Source organism: Podarcis cretensis, assembly GCF_951804945.1.
Source record: "Podarcis cretensis genome assembly, chromosome: 1".
Classification (NCBI taxonomy): domain Eukaryota; kingdom Metazoa; phylum Chordata; class Lepidosauria; order Squamata; family Lacertidae; genus Podarcis; species Podarcis cretensis.
The window spans coordinates 23113154-23133933 of record NC_137170.1 but is presented as its reverse complement, the minus strand read 5'-3'; the positions used below and the strand labels follow the sequence as shown (position 1 = coordinate 23133933).

At 43.2% G+C, this 20780-nt stretch overlaps 1 protein-coding gene across 1 annotated transcript in view; it reads right to left on the bottom strand.

Annotated features, from left to right (window-relative positions):
* Nucleotides 1–482: 482 nt before the first annotated feature.
* The window catches only part of ITPK1 (inositol-tetrakisphosphate 1-kinase), a 125471-nt gene continuing 105173 nt past the window's right edge, over nucleotides 483–20780 (bottom strand). The window contains exons 5-10 of the mRNA XM_079949247.1: nucleotides 15064–15162; nucleotides 14314–14354; nucleotides 11984–12149; nucleotides 10848–10915; nucleotides 8855–9017; nucleotides 483–5751 (exon numbers count right to left, since the gene is read on the bottom strand). Of these exons, the coding sequence (XP_079805373.1) occupies nucleotides 5432–5751; nucleotides 8855–9017; nucleotides 10848–10915; nucleotides 11984–12149; nucleotides 14314–14354; nucleotides 15064–15162 (857 nt within the window). The 3' untranslated portion in view covers nucleotides 483–5431. The remainder of the gene's footprint in view (nucleotides 5752–8854; nucleotides 9018–10847; nucleotides 10916–11983; nucleotides 12150–14313; nucleotides 14355–15063; nucleotides 15163–20780) is intronic.

Below are 20780 nucleotides of genomic sequence, written 5' to 3'. Positions count from 1 at the left end.
CGTGCTACAGGTTGTTATGTAGAAATTATGTTTCTTTAAAAAGGGAGGGCTCCTCATAAAAGCTGAGTTTTAATATTAGAGCTGCAAGGTTAAATTATTTACCTGCTCAATGAAATAATGTTTTGCTTGACTAAGAAGATACCCCCAATATTTTTAATACAAGTAGTTAAAATTGCAGATTGAAAGCATAGTAATAACAGAATTCCTTCTCTTAAGAAATTAGGAATGTCTCGTCTAAACTGATGCCTGGTGCACACATGCATGATTAATTAAAAATAAAGCTTTTTTGATAGATAGAATCATGGAAAGGACCCTACAGATCATCTAGCCCAACCCCCTCCAATGCAGGAAAATGCACCCATATAGGTATCAAACCCATTACCTTGGCATTATCAGCAACACACTTTTTTTAAATCTGCAAATTGACTGATTTAATTAAGAACCAATGAACTAAAACTCATGATTAAACCAACCAAGACGGATGACAGACGTAGTTTTTATTGATTAAATGGCCAGCATCCACCACCACTTGACAACATTTCCCAATCACACAAGAAAGCTTTTGAAATCAAGTGTCAACCAGGGTGTGATGGGTGCGTGGGGGTAACAGAGGGGTAAACTCTTGTAGTTTTAAGTCAGCCATGACAATAATAATAAATCAGGTATATGGATAACGTAGCCCCATGTAACTCCAATGGCTGATTTCTTTAAAGTACAGTTCAGTGCCATGAATAATTTACATAAATTAGGCTATAACATTACAGCAGATTCTGAGAAATTCTTTACTCTTGACTTATTTTGCACACTACTGGGAGAGCATGGCAGTGCTCATGGCAATGGCATTACATTCACACTGAAAGAGCTAGGTTTTATATACATTTATTTCTAGAAGGAAGGGCTTTTCAGAACTGGGGGGGGGGGTGAAGTTGAATGGGCTGTGGATTTATGCCCAAGTGCACTCTGAAATCTTTCAATCCATATGTACACAAAATACTAGCGTAAATGTCTTCTTTCTGTTCATACAATGTTCATACAAGGATGGGCAAAGCACCTGTTTCTGTAATACAAAAAAAGCCCGGTGGCTGCCTTCTGACAGGGCCTTATTTTAAGCGTGACATTGCTAAGTGCACACAAACATTAACGTTCTCAGGCAGTCTGAGAATTCTTTGCAACTTCTGTTAAAGATGTATCTACTGAACAACAGCAGCAGCAGCAGCAGCAGTTCAGTTAGCTGTTCTCCTTGCCAAAGGTATATGTGTTAACCCTTGGTCCTGTCCCACTGATGGCTGCGATTGCCTTTCATTTTAAATTAAAGCAACATTTATGCATAAATGCGTAAGTTCCCCCTTCCCCAAATTTACAAATGTTTGAAGAACAGTAGCAAAACAAAAACAATTCCCCCCTGACTCAGTAGCAAGACTGTTCCAGGACTTGGGTGTATCCGTGACAGCTCTGGTGCTAGCCAATAGGGAACCAACACTGGCCTTTCCTTGTTCCAACTGAACAAGGAAAACCTGCTGGACGATAGCCCTATTCAGGCATTAGTTCTCTCCGTGCATAAAGAAACAAGTGACTCAGTGCATGCTGCCAAACTGTACCCCTTCCAAAGCATCACAATTACCGTGTTTAGAGCACTCCACAAGCAAAATCTGCAGCGGGAAGCCTCCTCTACCAATCATTTTCAGCATTTAGATCCCTGGTTATATGCTGGAGTGGGACGGCACATGACAGCAAGCTCCCACTCGCATTTGTTTATGCATTCAGTAAAAACAGTGCCCAATAAGGTGTGTGTGTTTCCTGTAAGACAGAAAAATGTACAACTGTTTTCACCCTATGTATGACAAGGAATATCACGCATACTTTCAGACTGTTAAGCACACACACAAAACTGGCACTGGAAACTAAAATCTGGAAGCACCTCAAATATGGGCTCAAGAGTTTTGATGCTCCTGTGGCCCATAGATGAAAAGTTCATTTTATACTGATGTAGCTTTATTTTTTAATAACATTTGCTAATTGCTCTGCAATTTGAAACAGCACACCCTTACTTCCCCAGCACTTGTGTGAATTAGTTGCATTCCTTACTCATGCCATATGGAAAGACTGATGCAGAGAAGCCTGAGGAATTCATTTTCTGCAGAATCCACTGCAAACTGGTTATCCTTTGGAGTTTGCATTTCTCCAGATTTTGAGATAAGAGATCTCAGCTCAAAAAAAACATATGGAAATGCTTTTTAAAAAAGTGTATTTTAGTATTATGTAAGTTTAGAAATGCACACACACACTGATGTAAAAGACATGTTCAAATATGTATTTTGTGATAAAATACATATTTAAAAATAAATCTTGTGTGGTTTAAAACAAAAATCATTGATTCATGCAGACACGGGAACAGGCTTATGAATGAACATGTGTGAAATTGACACAGACCAGAGTTGGACTGATCCACCATCCGTAGTTTGACCCAAGATACTGACAGGCAAATGTCATACTAACAGAACTACAACTTACTTGCTGATCAAGCCAGTTGTTAATACCATCTTGTTACAGAATATTTGTAGGATATGAAACTTCAATAAACTTCAGTTATAGCCATGGGAGGAAAGAGGCTGGTCACCTATTTGGCTACGAAACTTAAATTAGGTTCTATTGGTAGTCAAGATTTGGACTGCATTTTTGTGTTAAAACTTCAAAGAAATTACAAAATTTATTAAATAATCATTTTTAAACAAATATTAAAATGCACAATTATATTTCAGTAGTTTATTTTGGAGAAATGAAGCAGTGCAAAATAGGCCAACCACAATTTAGAAGGCAGCCGCGAAAATAATTCCTTGCTATTATTAAATCTAGCAAACAGCATAAATACACTGTAATTGGATCCAATACTCAGATTCATGTAAACATTGTTAGTTTTGAAATGTTTCCCCATTACTAAACCAGACCGAACAGACTCTTCTTCTAGCTTGCTCACCCCTTAACTCAAATTTAATATTGCCACTTCAATATTTTTTTTTAAAGGTGTGGGGGGGGAGTAATAATTAAAAACGCTCCGTAAGCCAGTGATGCCACAGTACCACGATATATATCATGGTAGACTGCTTGCTCCCTGAGGACATCTGTGGCAAGAACCCATGACTCTTCCTGCTGCTCACAGCCCATAATGGTAAGTAAAGCAAAGTCTGTGACAGTACATCACATTGCTGGTTTCCTGACTCATGTCAACGGCAGCCAATGAGGTGGCACAGGGTTTGCAACACTCAACATGATAACATCACAAACCTTGTATTACTGAACATCACAGGCAGAGGAGGGGCAGAATCAGTTGTTTTCAGTGATGCTTCTCACCAAGATTAAAAGGGTTTCAGAGAAATATGTTCTGTTTGCATTCATTTATTTTTTTTACATCACAAACTTTGAAAAGGCTTCCTGCAACAGGAAGAAAATCTACGTTTGACCTACTTTTCACTCCCGCCCCAAATGCGTGTTTTAAAAAAATGCACAGGCAAATCCGTACAATTTGTTTTGATGCCTCCACAACGGCTGACATGGGAGGAAGATAATTATTTAGGATTGTTGTGGCCTAAATTTCGTACGGAAAGCGCTAGCGGTCTCTCGTGGAAAATAGTTTACCAAGGATAGCCTCTTTCAGAGGGTGTGGGGTGGCTAATTAAGTTTATTACTTTCTTGTGGCGTTCTATAACGGAGTTTATAAATGAAATGCAAACATATAAGTAAAGTTAGCATTCTCTCCCCAACCCACCCCCTGCTGCCCTCTAACACCAACACTTATAAACCTTTCTCCAAAAAACACACCCCTATGGTTGGGCAGGGTGAACACTTGTCAAGTCTCCAAAATGTGTGTGGTCATTCTCTCACTCTGGTTCTTCCCATGCCCCAAAATTCATCAATTGCTCCCCGTTTCTCTTTCTTTATTGCATATCCAAACATTCTTGGGACCAATGAGTGGGGTCCTTAAGGCCAGTTCATATTCTTTTAGCATTAACAGTACATCAAAGCAACGTGTGACATGTGAAGTGGCTGGCAGACATGCATGATGGATATGCTCCGTTCCCCTGAAAACCATGTGTGCTGGGAGAGAAAACACATGTACAGCCTGGGCCACAGGCTGGCTTGCATGCACACATATCCTCTTACCATGCACTCACCATGTGTGAACTGGCCTAGGGAGCTACAATCCATGTAAATGCTCACTTGCTCCATCAGTATCTAAGCCCGATATAAGACCTTACTAGCGTTTCCTTAATTAAACGACTTAGTGATTGTTTCAAAAAGGAAGAAGCCCACAATCTCACCAACAACGCCATCTCAACATCCTGGCCAGCTCCATTAATTTTGGTTTAAGATTCGGAACTGGACAAATGCGGACAAAATTCCTGGCAGGAGAATTGAAAGGAATTGTGTGCTGAAAGAGTTTAAGGTGCACTTTTGCTTTGCAACCAGGTCCTAAGGTATAAGCAGGCTGTGAAATAAGTTATAGATTCTATAGCATTGCCCTAATGACACTATTCCGGTGACAACGAGAGGAGGTGGGGAGAGAAAGAGAGAGACAGCCAAACACAAAGAGTGATTGGGATGGGTGGGTAGTGTAATGAAAGTTGCCACCCATTGGGTTTTTTTGTACAAAGTTCTGCCTGTTGAGTAAAACGAATGATGGGGAGAAGTGGTCACAAAATTAGTTGACCCTTTGCAGTCTCAGGATCAGCAAAGCAGCAAGAAAATTTAAAAAGGCCTGGTTGAAAAGGATTGTCCCGGATTACTCCTGTGCCAAATACAGCAACATTCATATACGCCAAAGGAACAAATGGCAGTGTTGGGTCGACCTACGCCAATAAGAAATGTACTGGGAAAACAGACTGTTACACTTGCCAAGTACGTAATTTTCTTATGAGAAAAGGGGGAACATTTTGCAATTGGCCCTAACATTAGCGTCCACCAAACCAAAACTAATTCTGGGCATGTAGGTTGTGCCCTAGTCCCGAATCCTTTAAAAGCACCCATAGACATTCGTGCTTAACTCTTTGGACTGGGAAGGAGTCACGAAGAAGAACTGGCATGTGCAAATTTTCAAATACAATCCTTATCGATTCTGTGAAGTTCATCCTTGAAATTCTGGTCATTAATAATCACAAAGAGGAAAGGAGTGGGGGGGGGGACAGAGACCCCACCCTCCAACATTAAGATCTAGTGTTTAAGACACACACACACACACACACACGTATGTGTAAACTCACTACAAATCTACAATAGGAATCTGATGAAGTGGACCCAGATCACTAATTTTGTTTTTCATTTCCAAAATCACGCTGAACCGAGAGAGATTCGTTTCGTTTCGTAGTTGCATTACCAACCATCCTGCTCTGATCCTGGGGCCTATAGAGTTTTTTCTTAGTCCATGGCACTGATTGGGTTATTGAGAGGAAGCTTTCGTTGCCAATGTAGCAACGCAGTGTTGCTGGAAGCTAGGAGACACTGCGGAGTTGCAGCCTAGTCTCTGGTGCTGAAGCTTCACAGAGCTGTTGGTCTCACTCTCCACAATCCAGGAGTCTTTGCCCGCCAGGCTCCGGCAGCCCATGCTAGCACAGCATGTCCGCTCTCCCGCTAGGCTGTTGCTCTGCTCTGCCAGGTGCTTGCTGCGACTTAGCTGCGACACCTCCGGAGACTGCCCCTGCAGGATGGTAGCTATGTGATTCAGGAGGTCTGTGAAGAACTCCGAGACACCCTCATAACCTGAAAAGGGAATGGGAAAGAGGAACAGTCAGGCATGGATGTCTTCCTATTAGACTAGCTCTTTCTGTGAGTTCTCCCCATTCTTCTTCTCACCCTGTATCAGGGACTGGACAGAGGAGGAATGGTGGAGACCACCTCCCCGTCCTCCTGAACCTCCCAGAGAAGAGCAAGACAGTATAGATTCACAACAGTGGTTTGATGAAGGTCACAGCTCAGGGGCAAATGAAGAGCAGAGAAGGGCAATAATGGGAGAGAAGGAAGGGGAAGCAGAGCCGGAGCAGCTGGCTGACACATTATCACTAGAAAGCCTTCCAGACCCCCCCTTCTCCCAGAACCCGGAGAGCATTGAAAGTAGGAGAGCAAAGCGCTCATAGGCAAATGGCCTTAAGCGGCCACTGTAAGGTGGGTGGTGCTGTTGACAATTGTGGAGAGGGGGAGTTTACTCGGAGCAACGCCATTACTACAAGAGGCTACATTTCTAAGCCTCTCTCTGTGAATACTGAATAAAAGTCCTTGGTAAAAGCTTCCGTGTCTTTCTATTCCTGGCAGCCTACCGGGGGGGGGGGGGTGTCAGATTCCCTCATGCCTGACACCCTGCAATACACAGGGACAACAGCTTAAGAAGTGATTATTTATGGGGGAGGCTTCTGGTTCTGCTCTTCCTTAATGGAGGTAGTCCCCAAGGCAGTGGGAGATCATAGGCGAAGAAAAAACAAGGATGCTTGAGGGCAAATGATCCTTGTAAATTTCCCTCCCCCCCCCCCCAGGGACCGGGGGGGGGGGAGGACTTCACTCGCAGTTCATCTTGGTACCTGGCCCTTGTTCTGGCATGGAACACAGAATTTTGGAACACAGAAATAAAGAAAATCATCAAATCTAGCATGCGGGGGGCCACTTTAACTAAATTATATATAATTCGGTACTTGAATGATTGGTATTAATAACTGTATTATAAATTGGTACTGTTATAATGAGGCTATTATTGGACTGCAATTGAAAACTAATAAAATCCCCCCTTTTAAAAAGTGGGATCATTTTTTGTGGGAATGTAACAGTCAAATTCTAAGCTATACTCCTAAAAACATACAGCGGAGAACTATCACTTGGGTTTGCATGCTCAGGTGGTTTTGTTCTCAATAGTGCTGTCCTTAAATTACAACCCTTAATTCACCTCATGATTCCTTTACTCGCCAAAGAGGTCACTGCAAGAGAGGGCAAGAGAGTTAACCTAAGGCTCTTGGACCAGTTTTTTACCCCCTTTGGTGAAACCATACTATGCAGGCCATTGTTAGGAATATTGAGGAGGGCAGACAGTGCTCAAGATCCATTCCTAACCATGATGCACCCAGAACAACCCAAGCCAAAAGGTCCATGGTGGGACCATGATTATTTTCCCTGCCAGTGTGAGCAAAGGTAATCCACTCATTTACTAGGAACTGGCATTTGCAACTATTTTCCTGGGCCAGATCTTGTTCCCTTTCCCTTTCTGTGTTGTGAGAGAAGATGAAGCAGGGGACTAATTAGTAAGAGGAAGTGTTATGTTGTTTGTGAGAAGTCCAATCGGTACATTTGAACATTGACTACCATCTCCCCCCTTCCTACCAAGATGGCTTTGTGTTTTCTGAGTTTGAGGAGCATAGGTGCTTCTCTTGCATGGCTCAAGGGTTTAGTTCTCTAGAACTTCCCTCCAGAAGCATGGGAGGAGAAATCAGTTACCTAGGTTAGTTGTCCCTTAACCCATTCCTGATACATTCACACATGGAACTGAACCGAAGTATTCCTACATCCTTTTCCATTCTCTCAATGAAAGTTCCTGATGAAATGGGGATTCTAATTCACATATCAAATCTTTCTTTCTTTCACTCTTTCTTTCTTTCTTTCTTTCTTTCTTTCTTTCTTTCTTTCTTTCTTTCTTTCTAGTATAATTCAGACCTCCTACCAAGTGATGGAGGAGCATTTCACTAGGTCTGCAATTTTAAGCAATCTGAACTATTTCCTACCTTTCAGAGCAAATATATAATTATTCTTTGGATCTCACAGTTTTCTGAAATCTGTATATGGTTCCCAGCTTATAAAACATCCTAACAGGCACTTTTAAGGATAGAATACATTTGAAAATGAGTACAAGGAGATAAATAGTATGCAGTATGGATTTTCATACAGATTACGACGTGACTGGAGGAAGGGAGAGCAGTAAAGTGTCTTTAGAGCACTTTAAGCACTAAAACATCTTAGCTGGAACAGCCCCCAAGTGTCTGATTGTGGAAGGAAGGGCAAAAAGCACATTTCCTCTCTAGAGGTGATGACATCGAGTGCCATAAAGCAAAGCAAAGCCACCATGTTCCTAGCTGCAATATTTTAAAGTGAAATTCTTTTCCAGAGAATGATAAATCCTCATGACAGAATAAAGCAAACATGGGATAAAGTAGGGGAAACCTGGATATTTTTAGGTGCTATACTTAGCAAGAAATGTTAATCTAAATACAGGAAACATATCCTGTAATTGGTTTTTGTTGTGGTTAAGAGATTTCAATTCATAACACCAATTTCTCATTATCAATGAAACTCCGGTTTCTAGTTTACTGCTGTCCAAGTTTTCCCTCTCAACCTCCCGCCATCATAGTAGGAACAGTGCAGGGAAGGTGAGTGCTGCTCCACTGTTTCCTGCAAAATCACAAAATGCATGGACATTACACGCAAGTATAAGCATGACTGGGGAAGCTGATTGGGTCACTTTCCAGAAACGTATACGCTGGTGTTAAAGAAGTATCTGTACTCAAATGTGATGTCCAACAAAGTCGTCCTGTTCACAAAAGGACTTCTGTTGCACAACAAAACTTCCCCTCCCTCTCCTCTCGTGCATCCTCCAAATCTGTTCTGGGTCCGTCCCCCCCAACACGTCACAGCAGATTTGGGGTGGAGAGAGGAGAGGAAAGGCAAGTGCCCTTGTGCAGCGGAAGTCCTTGGGCGAATGAGACCCCTGCAATGGGTACAACCCATTATATATTTGCTGCAGAAGGTGGTAGTGAAATCACCAGTATTTTCCACATCCATCGTAACGTTTGCGGATGCTCTCATATGCGATGTAGCAGCCTGCTCTTACCTGGGAATGCATTTATATCGATGACAGCATGCTGACCAGTCTGGTTGTTAATGATGATGTCAATCCCAAAGAGAGAAACACCCAGGGCTTGCCTCAATGTCTTCGAGATTGCCTGAATGACGTCATCATTTGGCCTCTCAAACACACCTTCTATTTTATCTAGCTATAAAGGAGAGAGAAAGAGAGAGAAAGTTTAAAAACTGGAGTGTGTGTTTTGTCTCCAAGACAGTTTCCTATTTTACTGCTGGCAGATTTTTTGATTTTTTAATCATTGATTAGTGACAGCCATGGAAGAGTGTCTTGTGTTTTTTTAAATACTCTATGGTAATTGCATTATATATTGCTCTCAGTTATGAGTCTTTAGAAGAGGGAGGTTATCTGATGCTCATAGGATGACCTCAAAGCCACACACTCATGGAAAAGTTATGATGGACTTACGTTACTCATGTAACTTTTCTAAAGGTTCAGGTGTAGTGCTTTAAGTGGTAAACATCCACCTGGGCCATTAGCACTTCAAGGGAAAGCAACAACTACTAATACACCCTTATTTTAAATGACTTCTGAGTACTAGATCAACCAACAAGCTGTATGCAACAGATTTCTTCTCTCCTCCCTCCTACAAATTATTGTATGCCCTAAAAGTCTGCCCCAAAATCCCTGAAGAAGATTTTGAGGAGCTGCTGGGGCAAGGAGAGGAAGGTAAAGTACCACTGAGCAAGCAATGTCTGTCCTTTTGCAATGGCAGCAGGGTGCTAGGATGGAAGCAGGCGGCACAGTGGCGGCAAATCAGGCGGCACATCTCACTTCACCGCTAGTGGCTAAATGGAACATGCCACATGGCTGCTGAATAGAGTAATGATAGACACCAAGTTGCACTGTTGTTGACCTCCAACTCTCAGTAGGCTCAGCCAGGACAGCAATGGTCAGGGAGGCTGGGAGTCGTAGCCAAGTGAAACCACACTGGCTAGCCTTACAACTGGAGTTTAGGGCAGTGGGACCAACTAATTCACTCTTTTGTCCCATTTCCTACTGCGCAGCCAGTGCAAGCCACATTTAGGACACGAAAGTGACTAATCAAGAAAGGGTCTTACGGACTAGGAGAAAAACACAAATACAGAGGAACCTCAGTTTTCGAGCATCTCAGAAGCCGAATGATTCAGAACCCGAACGCCAAAAACCCAGAAGTGAATGCTTCTGTTTTCAAATGCAGCTTGGAAGTCGAATGGCTTCTAAGGCGCATTTCTCCATTTTCTCAATGGAATTGGCTGACCGCCCATTGCGCCTCAGTTGTCGAAGGTTTGGGAAGTCTAATGGTCTTCCAGAACGGATTACGTTCGACAACCGAGGTTCCGCTGCACATTTATCCTCCCATAAGTGACTGCAGAGGGAGTGGACCTTAAACTTCTCAGAGCTGAGGTGCACTGCTCAAATTGCTCCACTGTTTACAGTTTCCTTTTTATTAATGCAAAAGGACTGCATTATTACATCAAGTGTCAGGAAAACACTTTGTTGCACTGTAACCCATTCTCCATTAATCCCCTTCAGTCCACTTCTCAGGAGTGCTGTGGGGAATTACTATGTGTTCAGCACACTGATGGGGGGGGGGGAGGGCAACCACAGTGCATGCATCACATGCAGAAAACCCCAATCCAAGGCATTTCCATTTAGTTATAAAAAGGAAGAAGAATAACTATCAGGTGCTGAAAGGCCTTCGCCCAAGACTCTGGCGGCCACTGCCAGTTACAGCAAACAACAATCTGACTTGGTATAAAGTAAGTTTCCTACATTTCTGTGACATAAAAGGTGCAATTAAAACATTTCAAGAGGCTTTCTTGGATGATTTTGATTTGCAGCTTTGCTGTAGCAGAAACCATTCCTAGAATGAACCAGGAAAGAATGGCTTTGGAATGGAGAGATTGTTGCAAAAAGGGGCCTTGAGATCTGTTTTGTTGCTTGAGTCACTGTATTCAGAAATAGGCCTTGTTATACTTACTGCTGTTAGGACTGAAGAGGATTCTGGCTTTGATACGTTGTGGCTGTTGAAAAATATCGATTCTCTATCTGTAGCGTGTAATAGTAAGAAAAGCATAAATGTTAAAACAGAACTCTGGAGCTGGTGATTTATAGGTGATTACTGTGCTGTATGGGACACGGGTGGCGCTGTGGGTTAAACCACAGAGCCTAGCACTTGCCAATCAGAAGGCTGGTGGTTCGAATCCCCGCGACGGGGTGAGCTCCCGTTGCTTGGTCCCAGCTCCTGCCAACCTAGCAGTTCGAAAGCACGTCAAAGTGCAAGTAGATAAATAGGTACCGCTCCGGCGGGAAGGTAAACGGCGTTTCTGTGCGCCAGAAGCGGCTTAGTCATGCTGGCCACATGACCAGCAGTGGTTTGCCAGAAGCGGCTTAGTCATGCTGGCCACATGACCTGGAAGCTGTACGCCGGCTCCCTCGGCCAATAAAGCGAGATGAGCGCTGCAACCCCAGAGTCGGTCATGACTGGACCTAATGGTCAGGGGTCCCTTTACCTTTTTACTGTGCTGTACAGGTAGAAGAAAACCCTCCCTTCTGCATTCAAATCATTATTCTTGGCTCCTTAAGGGATTTGAATAGATAAATGCAACACCAGGGGGCAGTGTAACCCAGGAACTCTATGTGTCTTTGCGATATTTGCAACTTGTTTAGAAGTCCTGGGACGATTTTACATCATCCCTTCATTTGCACCAATCCAGAACGAGCACTGCAATACTTCATCACAACATAATGGACAGGGAGGTGGTACATTTGCTGCAAAAGGAGGCACTAGTGATGTCACAAGCAGGTGCACGTGGCTCCTCACAACACTTGCAAAAGCAATGCGTGCGCGCACACACAATATGATGGGCTGTGTGCTGGAAAAATGTGATACATTTCCCACCAAAGGCTTCCCCTCAAACAAAGACATCTGGATTCTGTGCAGATGTGAGAAAAAGCAGACCATTTACTGCAAAACAACAACGACAAACATGATTATCCATCATGACCTAAAGCCCAATTCTTGAGAAGGCAGGTTCAGAGGAATCCTCCCCTTTGGTCACCAAGATTTCTTTCCCGTTCAGGCTTGCACCAAAAGTGCCATTCTCAGAGGTTTACCTGAAATGCCTGCTGAGAAGTTCTTCACCGATGGTCTCTTCACCACAGTGTATGACTCTCCAACCACAAAGACTTTGTATAGGACGGCGTTGTGGTTGATGAAGCTTTGGATCACACACGGAGGCTGGATAGCTTTCAGGCCTTCCTGGTTGAATATGATGGCCATCTGAAAAATGGATAGGGGAAACCACATATTCTTACAAGGACTTGCAATTAAGCGTAATTAACGCACATTACGTGGCGTACAGGATCACTGCCGTACCAGTGGCTCCCTGCAGCAGTAACACAGATGCGCACATAATCATTTTTAAGTCCTAATCATTTTAAAGCCCTAAACGGCCTCGGTCCAGTATATCTGAAGAAGCATCTCCACCCCCATCGTTCTACCCGGACACTGAGATCCAGCACAAAGGGCCTTCTGGCAGTTCCCTCACTGCAAGAAGCCAAGTTACAGGGAACCAGGCAGAGGGCCTCCTTGGTAGTGGCGCCCTCCCTGTGGAACGCCCTCCCACCAGATGTCAAAGAGAACAACAACTACCAGACTTTTAGAAGACATCTGAAGGCAGCCCTGTTTAGGGAAGTTTTTAATGTTTGATGTATTATAGTATCTTAATATTTTTTTGGAAGCCACCCAGAGTGACTGGGGAAGCCCAGCCAGATGGGTGAGGTATAAATAATAAATAATAAATTATTATTATTATTATTATTATTATTATTATTATTATTATTATTATAAGTCTGGAGAAGGTGTGGCTTCTACCTTGCACCTTGGGTGTGTTCGTCATGCAAATTGCCAAGTGGATGAAGAGCCCACTTTGGCTGCCTTTACGTTTAGTATTCAGATGAGTCAATGCGGAAAAAAGCTTTCTGAATTATTTTATGCAATGTTTGGTTTTGGGGTGGGGGGTGGGAAGGAGACTGAAAGAAACCAAAGTTCCTTATCGGAGATCTCAGACAAGCAAAAATAACATTTTAAACCTTGAAGGAAGAAGCATGGACTGACAATAAAACCTTTCATTTTAGCAGTTTTGCATGACACAGCAATGAACCAATGGTCCGTATGCAGCTTTCTGGGCAGGGACTGTGTGACTTCTGTTGAGCTGCTGTTATGACTTCTTTTGTACTGAGCAGTTGGGGACTCTTTGCTGCCCCTGCCTATTCAACCTGACAGCTAGCTTCTCACCTGCTGCGCTAACTTTAGAATCATGGAATCATAGAATCGCAGAGTTGCAAGGGACCCTGAGGAGCTGTACTTTAAAAGTATGAAGTATAATTTAACATGAAAACTCTTTGAAAGCAAACCAACAGCCAGCCCACTGCATCTCTGAAGTCGGTTCCACTGCTTTGCTGAAGATTTGGGTTTAGAATTTAATTAATGTCTTCTTAAGCTTTATTCCATACTTTTCCATCAGGTAACCCAAGAGCAACGAAGAGCATCCTTTTATCAGTGTGTGCTGCATGTGGATAACATGGGGACCTAAAGAGGCATTCCTATCAGTTGCTGTACAGGGATGAAGCTCTCTTTTTACAATGCCTGCCTGTCAATGCAGAGGCCGAATACCTTCCAGGTAGCTAAAGGTAAAGGGCTGACATTTAGTGGCTGGAATTTTTAAAAATGTCTCTGTACTAAATAGAATTAGGTAAAGGTAAAGGTACCCCTGCCCGTACGGGCCAGTCTTGACAGACTCTGGGGTTGTGCGCCCATCTCACTTAAGAGGCCAGGGGCCAGCGCTGTCCGGAGACACTTCCGGGTCACGTGGCCAGCGTGACATCGCTGCTCTGGCGAGCCAGAGCCACACACGGAAACGCCGTTTACCTTCCCGCTGGTAAGCGGTCCCTATTTATCTACTTGCACCCGGAGGTGCTTTCGAACTGCTAGGTTGGCAGGCGCTGGGACCGAGCAGCGGGAGCGCACCCCGCCGCAGGGATTCGAACCGCCGACCTTTCGATCGGCAAGTCCTAGGCGCTGAGGCTTTAACCCACAGCGCCACCTGCGTCCCACACTAAATAGAATTAGGAACTCTCTAATGTTAATTTGGAGAAGAACACTTCAATAATAGTATTTCATTAACTGGGTATTAAGTGTTTATTAATTTGGCTTGCAGAATGAGAAAACAGTTAACTGTGATGCCCAGTATGAGTTATGAGACAATTATCAATGACTTCTGAATTTTTTTTTAAAAAAAGAGAAGAACCTTCCCTACTTCTCCGTCAGATATATAAACAAAACTACCAACGGGGGCAGTTTCTCTCCTCCTTTTCTACTAGGACTCCCAACAAAGGCACTTTTTAATTTTTCATCAGGCAGAAGATGGGAGATAAATACTCACCTCATGCGAGTTGGTTCCATGGGCCACTCTTGTCTTACAGACTACATGAACGAAAAAGGAGAAATGCTAACTTTGAGTAAATAGGGTAGAACATAACCAAAACACTCTTCACTGTGACTACCAGAGCCCTGCTGGGGGCAAGAGGGTCAGCTGTGCTAGTACATTTTGGGGCCTAATGCAAAGGGATGGTTTTAACCTTTAAAGCACTAAGTGGACTGGGCCCAATTTTTTTGTTTGTCTGCCTGCAGCCTGCCCCAACCTGACCACATGTTAAGATCAGCTTTGTGGGCCCTCCTGGTGTGTCCACCCACATGGTTTGTAAGATGAGTGGCCACAGTTTTCTCTATGGTGGCTACCACAGTTTTGGAATACCGTTCTCTCAATGCCACCAATATAATCAGGGACCCGAGTCTTTCACAATGACCCTGGAAAATCATTCCATACAATCCGGAAAGAATCAAACATTGGGGAAATCTGTTGCACCACACTGTGATGCTTGGTGAGAGCTTTCCTGCATACTATGTAGTGTCCAGCACACACAGTAAATCAAAGACACACACGTTAGTCTAGGGGTGGGGGAACATTTTCCAACCTAGGGGCCACATTCTATTCTGGACAACGTTCCGAGGGCCACAGCCAAGTACTGTTTTCAACCTTCTTTTCTGAGATGTGCTGATTATCAGAATACATTTCAGGGGATAATACTCTAGTTGCCTATTATTAGGTGAAATGCAAAGCCTGTTGACGTACTGAATGGGAATGCAATTCCATTCTTCTCTATTTGCTGCAACGTGTCACCTCCACAAGCACTTGTCAACTCCATAAATGGTGGAGAACAGATCCTTTCATCTGAAAAACAAGTGGGGAGGGAACAGAGACAGTAGATTGAAGCAGTCTGTCCGCATTGTTCAATTTGTGCCAGTACTGGCTTTCTAAGGAACAGTTTTGAACCCAATATTTACAACATTCTCTTCCCTTTCCCCTTATGCCTGAAATCTGGAGGAGCTCACTTCATGCATCTAGTCCATAAAACCTTATGACACAATAGATTTGTTAGTCTTTAAGGTACTGCAGAACAAAGTGGACTGCCCTGCACATCATGTCAGACTATAACGTTTAACTATGGGCAACGCAAATGCACAACATTTGTTCTTGGCTTACCATTTGTGGTTTGTTTTGAGGAATCAAACCACGAGCACAAGTTTGGACAACACAACAAGCCAAAAGCTAGCTGCTTGTTGCTCCCAGCTCAGCAAAAATGCAGAAGAGCAAAGTGGGGACATTTGGGCAGTGAGCACCAATATGCTTCTCACTCACATTTAACCACTGACTATGGTTTAATGCAGAGGTGGCAGCAGGCCCAGATTAAAGCAACTGGACGTCCTAAGCTAGGATAGCTTGGGAGGCCCAAACTTAATAGCATATGATCATGAGAAACAAAATCTTGTTCTCTTCTTTATCTATGCAATGAAACTAGAAGATTGCTGAAATTTTAGCACTGATAAAAAGCCTATTTTTAAGAATAAATTTATAATCTTTAATAAGTTTACAAAAGTATGGAAGTAATAAAAACATTCACACAGAACATTCATAGGGGAATCATAGCTATGCTGTAACATTACACTACATACAAAGTCGGAACAGTTTCTTTCAAGTTATTTTGGATGCAAACGTATCAATTATATCATTAAAATCAGCAAGTCTCAGTTCATCATTTTCTATGCAGAGCATGCTTAGATCAGACAACCAATCTCAGGACATTGTTGACCGTAAATCATTCTTTATCCTTCTTAGTCTAGAAAATGATCTTTTGCCAGTACAGTTTGTGACCATTAAACAGAGGAACAATCTGAAAATTGTTTCCATATTGGGAAAAGCTGTCCAAATTTTCTCCAGGAATATTATTTGATACATATCTTGGTGGTGAGCTTGTTTAACGTACAGGTGGAAGTGCAAGAGATCATGGACTAGACTAACCTCAACATCCTTTGGATACTCTTGCACCAGCATCTCAACACCATTGTGAATCTGTTCCTTGGCTGTTTGCAGGTTCACCAAAAATGGAAAATTGCCAGCTGCACTCCTATACACTGTTGCTGTTCTGTCTAGGTTGACTTCAAGGCCATCCATGACAGGGATAAATGAATTTACCCTAAACATGTCTCTTAGAGAAAGCTTGTCTAAGGCAGTGATAGCCAAACTTGGCCCTCCAGCTGTTTTTTGGACTACAACTCCCATCATCCCTAACTAATAGGACCAGTGGTCAGGGATGATGGGAACTGTAGTCCCAAAACAGGGCCAAGTTTGGGGGGCCAAGTTTGGCCATCACTGGCCTAAGGCTTCGGGTGCTGTCTCATCATTTCCCCCCCGCCCCAGTACTCACTGCCTTCTTTTCACAGATTCATACTCTACATCTGGTAGAGTAAATTTTGCTTGCTGTTCGATTTCATCAAAATTAGCCTGAATGTTTGATACAGACTGCAATAGTGAGCTGTAAATATCTGCACATGTGCCCATTTTGCAAACTTTGGAGTGACTTGCTAACCCTATGAGACTGGTCTAGCAAATGCCTCCAAAGGTGAAGCATGAAAATGAATTCAAATTCTTCCATTTTCTGCAGAACCTTTTCACCCTGTCATCTAGTCTCTCCTTTTTCAGTTTCATCACAAGCTTTCTTGTTAAGTTTGTTAACATGGAGTCCATATGATTTTTAGAATTTCCATGGGTTTGAACAAGATAAGCGTGGTGCCAATCATCAAATCCAGTAGAAGATAGAGCTTATAGTTGAGGTTGGTTAGAGAAAAGTCTGCACACAAAGCAGTAGACTGGGTAGATTTCTCCACTGACTTTGATGGAGTAGAATAAATTATTTGAGCAGAACCAGGCTGGGTTTTTGAATGCTTGCTTCAAAATGGCAAAAGGTCCATTGCAGTGCTAATAGTCCAATGGACCTTTGTCCAGTGTTCTGAACACTTGCATTGCTTAATAGCTGACTTTATCATTTGAATCCAAGTAGCTTTAAAGCCTCCATGAACTTTACTAAACAGACTCATACATCATGTGCTTAATGTTACTTAGCAACTGGGCCTAGAGAGTAAAATCTGCCTTTTTAAAATAAAATAAAACCAGGCAAGAGGCCAAGGCCCCTCCAGAGTCTGAGTCTTTGGGCTGCAGCCCACTCAGCCCGTATGTAAACCTGGCACTGGGTGGCAACTGCCTATTGGGCAATTGGGAAGCACTGTGGCAAGCTGACAGGTGAGCAGGACAACCCACCTATTGATCATCTGACATCGCAATTATGCAAAGTGATTTGACGCTTGCGTTGACCACCACACCTGCCAAAGTTGGCCAGAAATGTTCCCTATCCTTGGGTTTAACATGATATACAAACACGGCTATTGTTTTTGCTGCAGTAGACTAACACTGTTACTCCTCTGGAAGTTTTGCTTCTTTTAGTTATTCAGAGGAGGTCTATTTTTGGCTTTCCCTTTGAAATATGGGAGGGAATCCTTGAGCATCATTATGATGTCTGAAATGTGGATAGAGAAAATTGTGGCCCATACAACCAGCTGAAAGCAGTCTTCTACAAGGTATTTGAAATTTATTTGAAGTTTATTTTCAGATATGGGACTGGCACATTTGTGAGTCACACCCTTCAGACTGACACTCCCTTCCAGAAAAGGGAAAGTGCAGTTCTATTTATTTATCTTATTAACTTACGGCTACTTTTTGCCTACCCTTCGCCCCGAAGCGGGATACAGATACAGTGGTGCCTCGCAAGACGAAAAGAATCCGTTCCGTGAGTCTCTTCGTCTTGCGGTTTTTTCGTCTTGCGAAGCAACCCTATTAGCGGCTTAGCGGATTAGCTCTATTAGCAGCTTAGCGGCTATTAGCGGCTTAGCGGCAAAGCAGCTATTAGCGGCTTAGCGGCTTAGAAAAAGGGAGAGAAAAAGCGAAAAAAATCGCAAGACTCGCAAGACGTTTTTGTCTTGCGAAGCAAGCCCATAGGGAAATTCGTCTTGCGAAGCGCCTCGAAAAACGGAAAACCCTTTCGTCTAGCGGGTTTTTCGTCTTGCGAGGCATTCGTCTTGCGGGGCACCACTGTACATAGTAAAAATACACGCAATCACAAAGCACACCATAATATACAAACTCATTCAATACATCAAAACAGAAAGAACAACTAAAAATACAAAGCAGGCTATCTATTGCCATGGAGGCACAGAGAACAGAGACACCTCCTCGTGCATGGGCAGAATAAGACTGGGGCAGGTGCTCCTTTCATTTGTTTAGGTCCCAGGCTGTTTATGGTTTTAAAGATAAGCATTGCCACTTTGCATCTGACCCAGAAGCAGCTAGTGAGACAGCCACTGCCATATCATTACAGTGATAGAAACTGAGGTTACTAGAACATGGGTCAGTGGCTGGGCTACCCCTGTTCAGGAAAGGCAAACCAGCCAAAGTTGGTAAAAGGCATTCTGGGCCACCAAGGCATTAAGTGACAGTCCTGGATCTAGGAGTACCACCCTAAGTAGGCATCTGCTTCTTCTAGGGGGAGCAGTCCCACCTAGACCAGGCTGTACACCTAATTTTAAGTGGTGCAGCCAGGGGAAGACGATGTGGCAGCACTTCTCTCCTGCTTGGAGGTGGGGAATGAGTGACAGCTTCCCTGCCTTCCTATTCACCTCTTGACTCTAAGGCTGCCCTGCTTCTTAACATCCATATCCATTCCTTGTGAAGCAAGAATAAATTAAATTAGGGGCCGTACATGATTTATTGAAGTTTGCAGAAGCATAAAGTAACGCTACCAATTCTTGTTCTTAACCTGTGAACTAAGTTTCAATTCAGATTGAAGCGCATGAATCCAGCTGTATATGCTAGTCTAACTTGCATAAGCATATACAATTGGCCCATTGCCCATGCTGGCTGGGTGCTAATAGGACAACATCTGTAGTATCACAGGTTCGCCATCCCTGCCGTTAAGCCATTATTTTATTGGAATGCACTGTAGCAGGCAAACAACTTGTAAGAAAGGGAGGATGACAGACAAACTGATGTTTTGAGGTCGCCTTGGATCTAAAAATAACACCTTCCAAACAAAATTAAGTTCTCCCGGCTTCAAAGCTTCCTTCTCCTTGCCATGATGAAACAGGCACCAGCATTTGAAAGTGACAGGACTGCAATACTTTTAAGTTCCTGGGCAGAAGAAAGTTCCTTAACTTCAATTAAGGACTTGCACCTGATTTAACCAAGATACAAGGGACTCTTTCTGGGCTTGATTGAGTCCCCATCCACATGTCTAAAGCTCACAAATATCTATTGGTGCCAGCCATGTAAATTCAAAGAGAAGTCTAGTTCCACCTTTGTTCCCTCAGCTTGTCTTCCACGGAAACTCAAATGGGAAAAACCCTACAGAAGATTTGTTTTGTATGTACGATACCATCACCTATTTTCAGCATTCATTCTGTGCTGCTGCCAAGAGTGTCCTACTCGCCAGTGATCTCAAGCACAGGTGCACTGAGGGTCAGGGAAACTTTTCCTTGGAGGACACAGCCTACTCACAAAAAGGGCAGAGGGAAAAAGGGCAATACTTACTTACATACCCGTCACATTAACTCCCAGACATGGTGCTGTTTCAAAGCATGCCACCATCTTTTGAACAATGCTCAGGGGAATCACAAAAGATTCAAAAGTGAACCTTGAAGCGGAAATGAAATATGACCGCAATATAGTGGAAGACGTAAGGGCACATGGGGGTAACACAAACTTTTGTCCCGGTCAAGGTCCACATTCCTGTAGGGACAAATCTTGTTGAAGGTTGGTAAACAAAAGTGTTCTGGGTTCAAGATAATCACAGCTACTTCAGATTAGAATTCCTAGTCCTACACAGAAACAAACCTACTGCATTTAATGGTGTTGTTATTGTATAAGTATGTAGAGGATTGTGTGTGTGTGTACAACACACCTACTGTTTTCGAAAGCACATCTGGCTTTAGTGTGCTACACACACACACACAAATGAGTGGCAAGAAAGGGAAGTGAATGAGTAGGTAGGAAGGAACACTAATGGGATGGAAGATAATGGCAGCTTCAGGCACTGGGAACTACATAAAATAAGGTTGGAGCTGCACAAGGCCCAATGGCTACAGGTTACCAACCTGTGACTCAAGGAAGAGGTAAATGAGATCAGAGGCACAGGAGAGAGAAAAGGGGGATTAAACAGGAGGCATTCTGAATTCCCCAGAACTAGTTCACTTTTGACCTTTGGTGAACTTAAAAGGGCAGCTGATACTGCAAATGGGGAACCCAGCAGACGCCACCCTCTTCCAGTGAACAGGCTCTTCCTTCTCAAATGCTGTTTTGAATCAAAGTGAAAGCCTACCATGACACTAGTCAATTACATTCAACATCAAGAGAGATTTAGTAAACGAACAAGCCCGAAAACATCCCTATGAAACTTGAGTAAC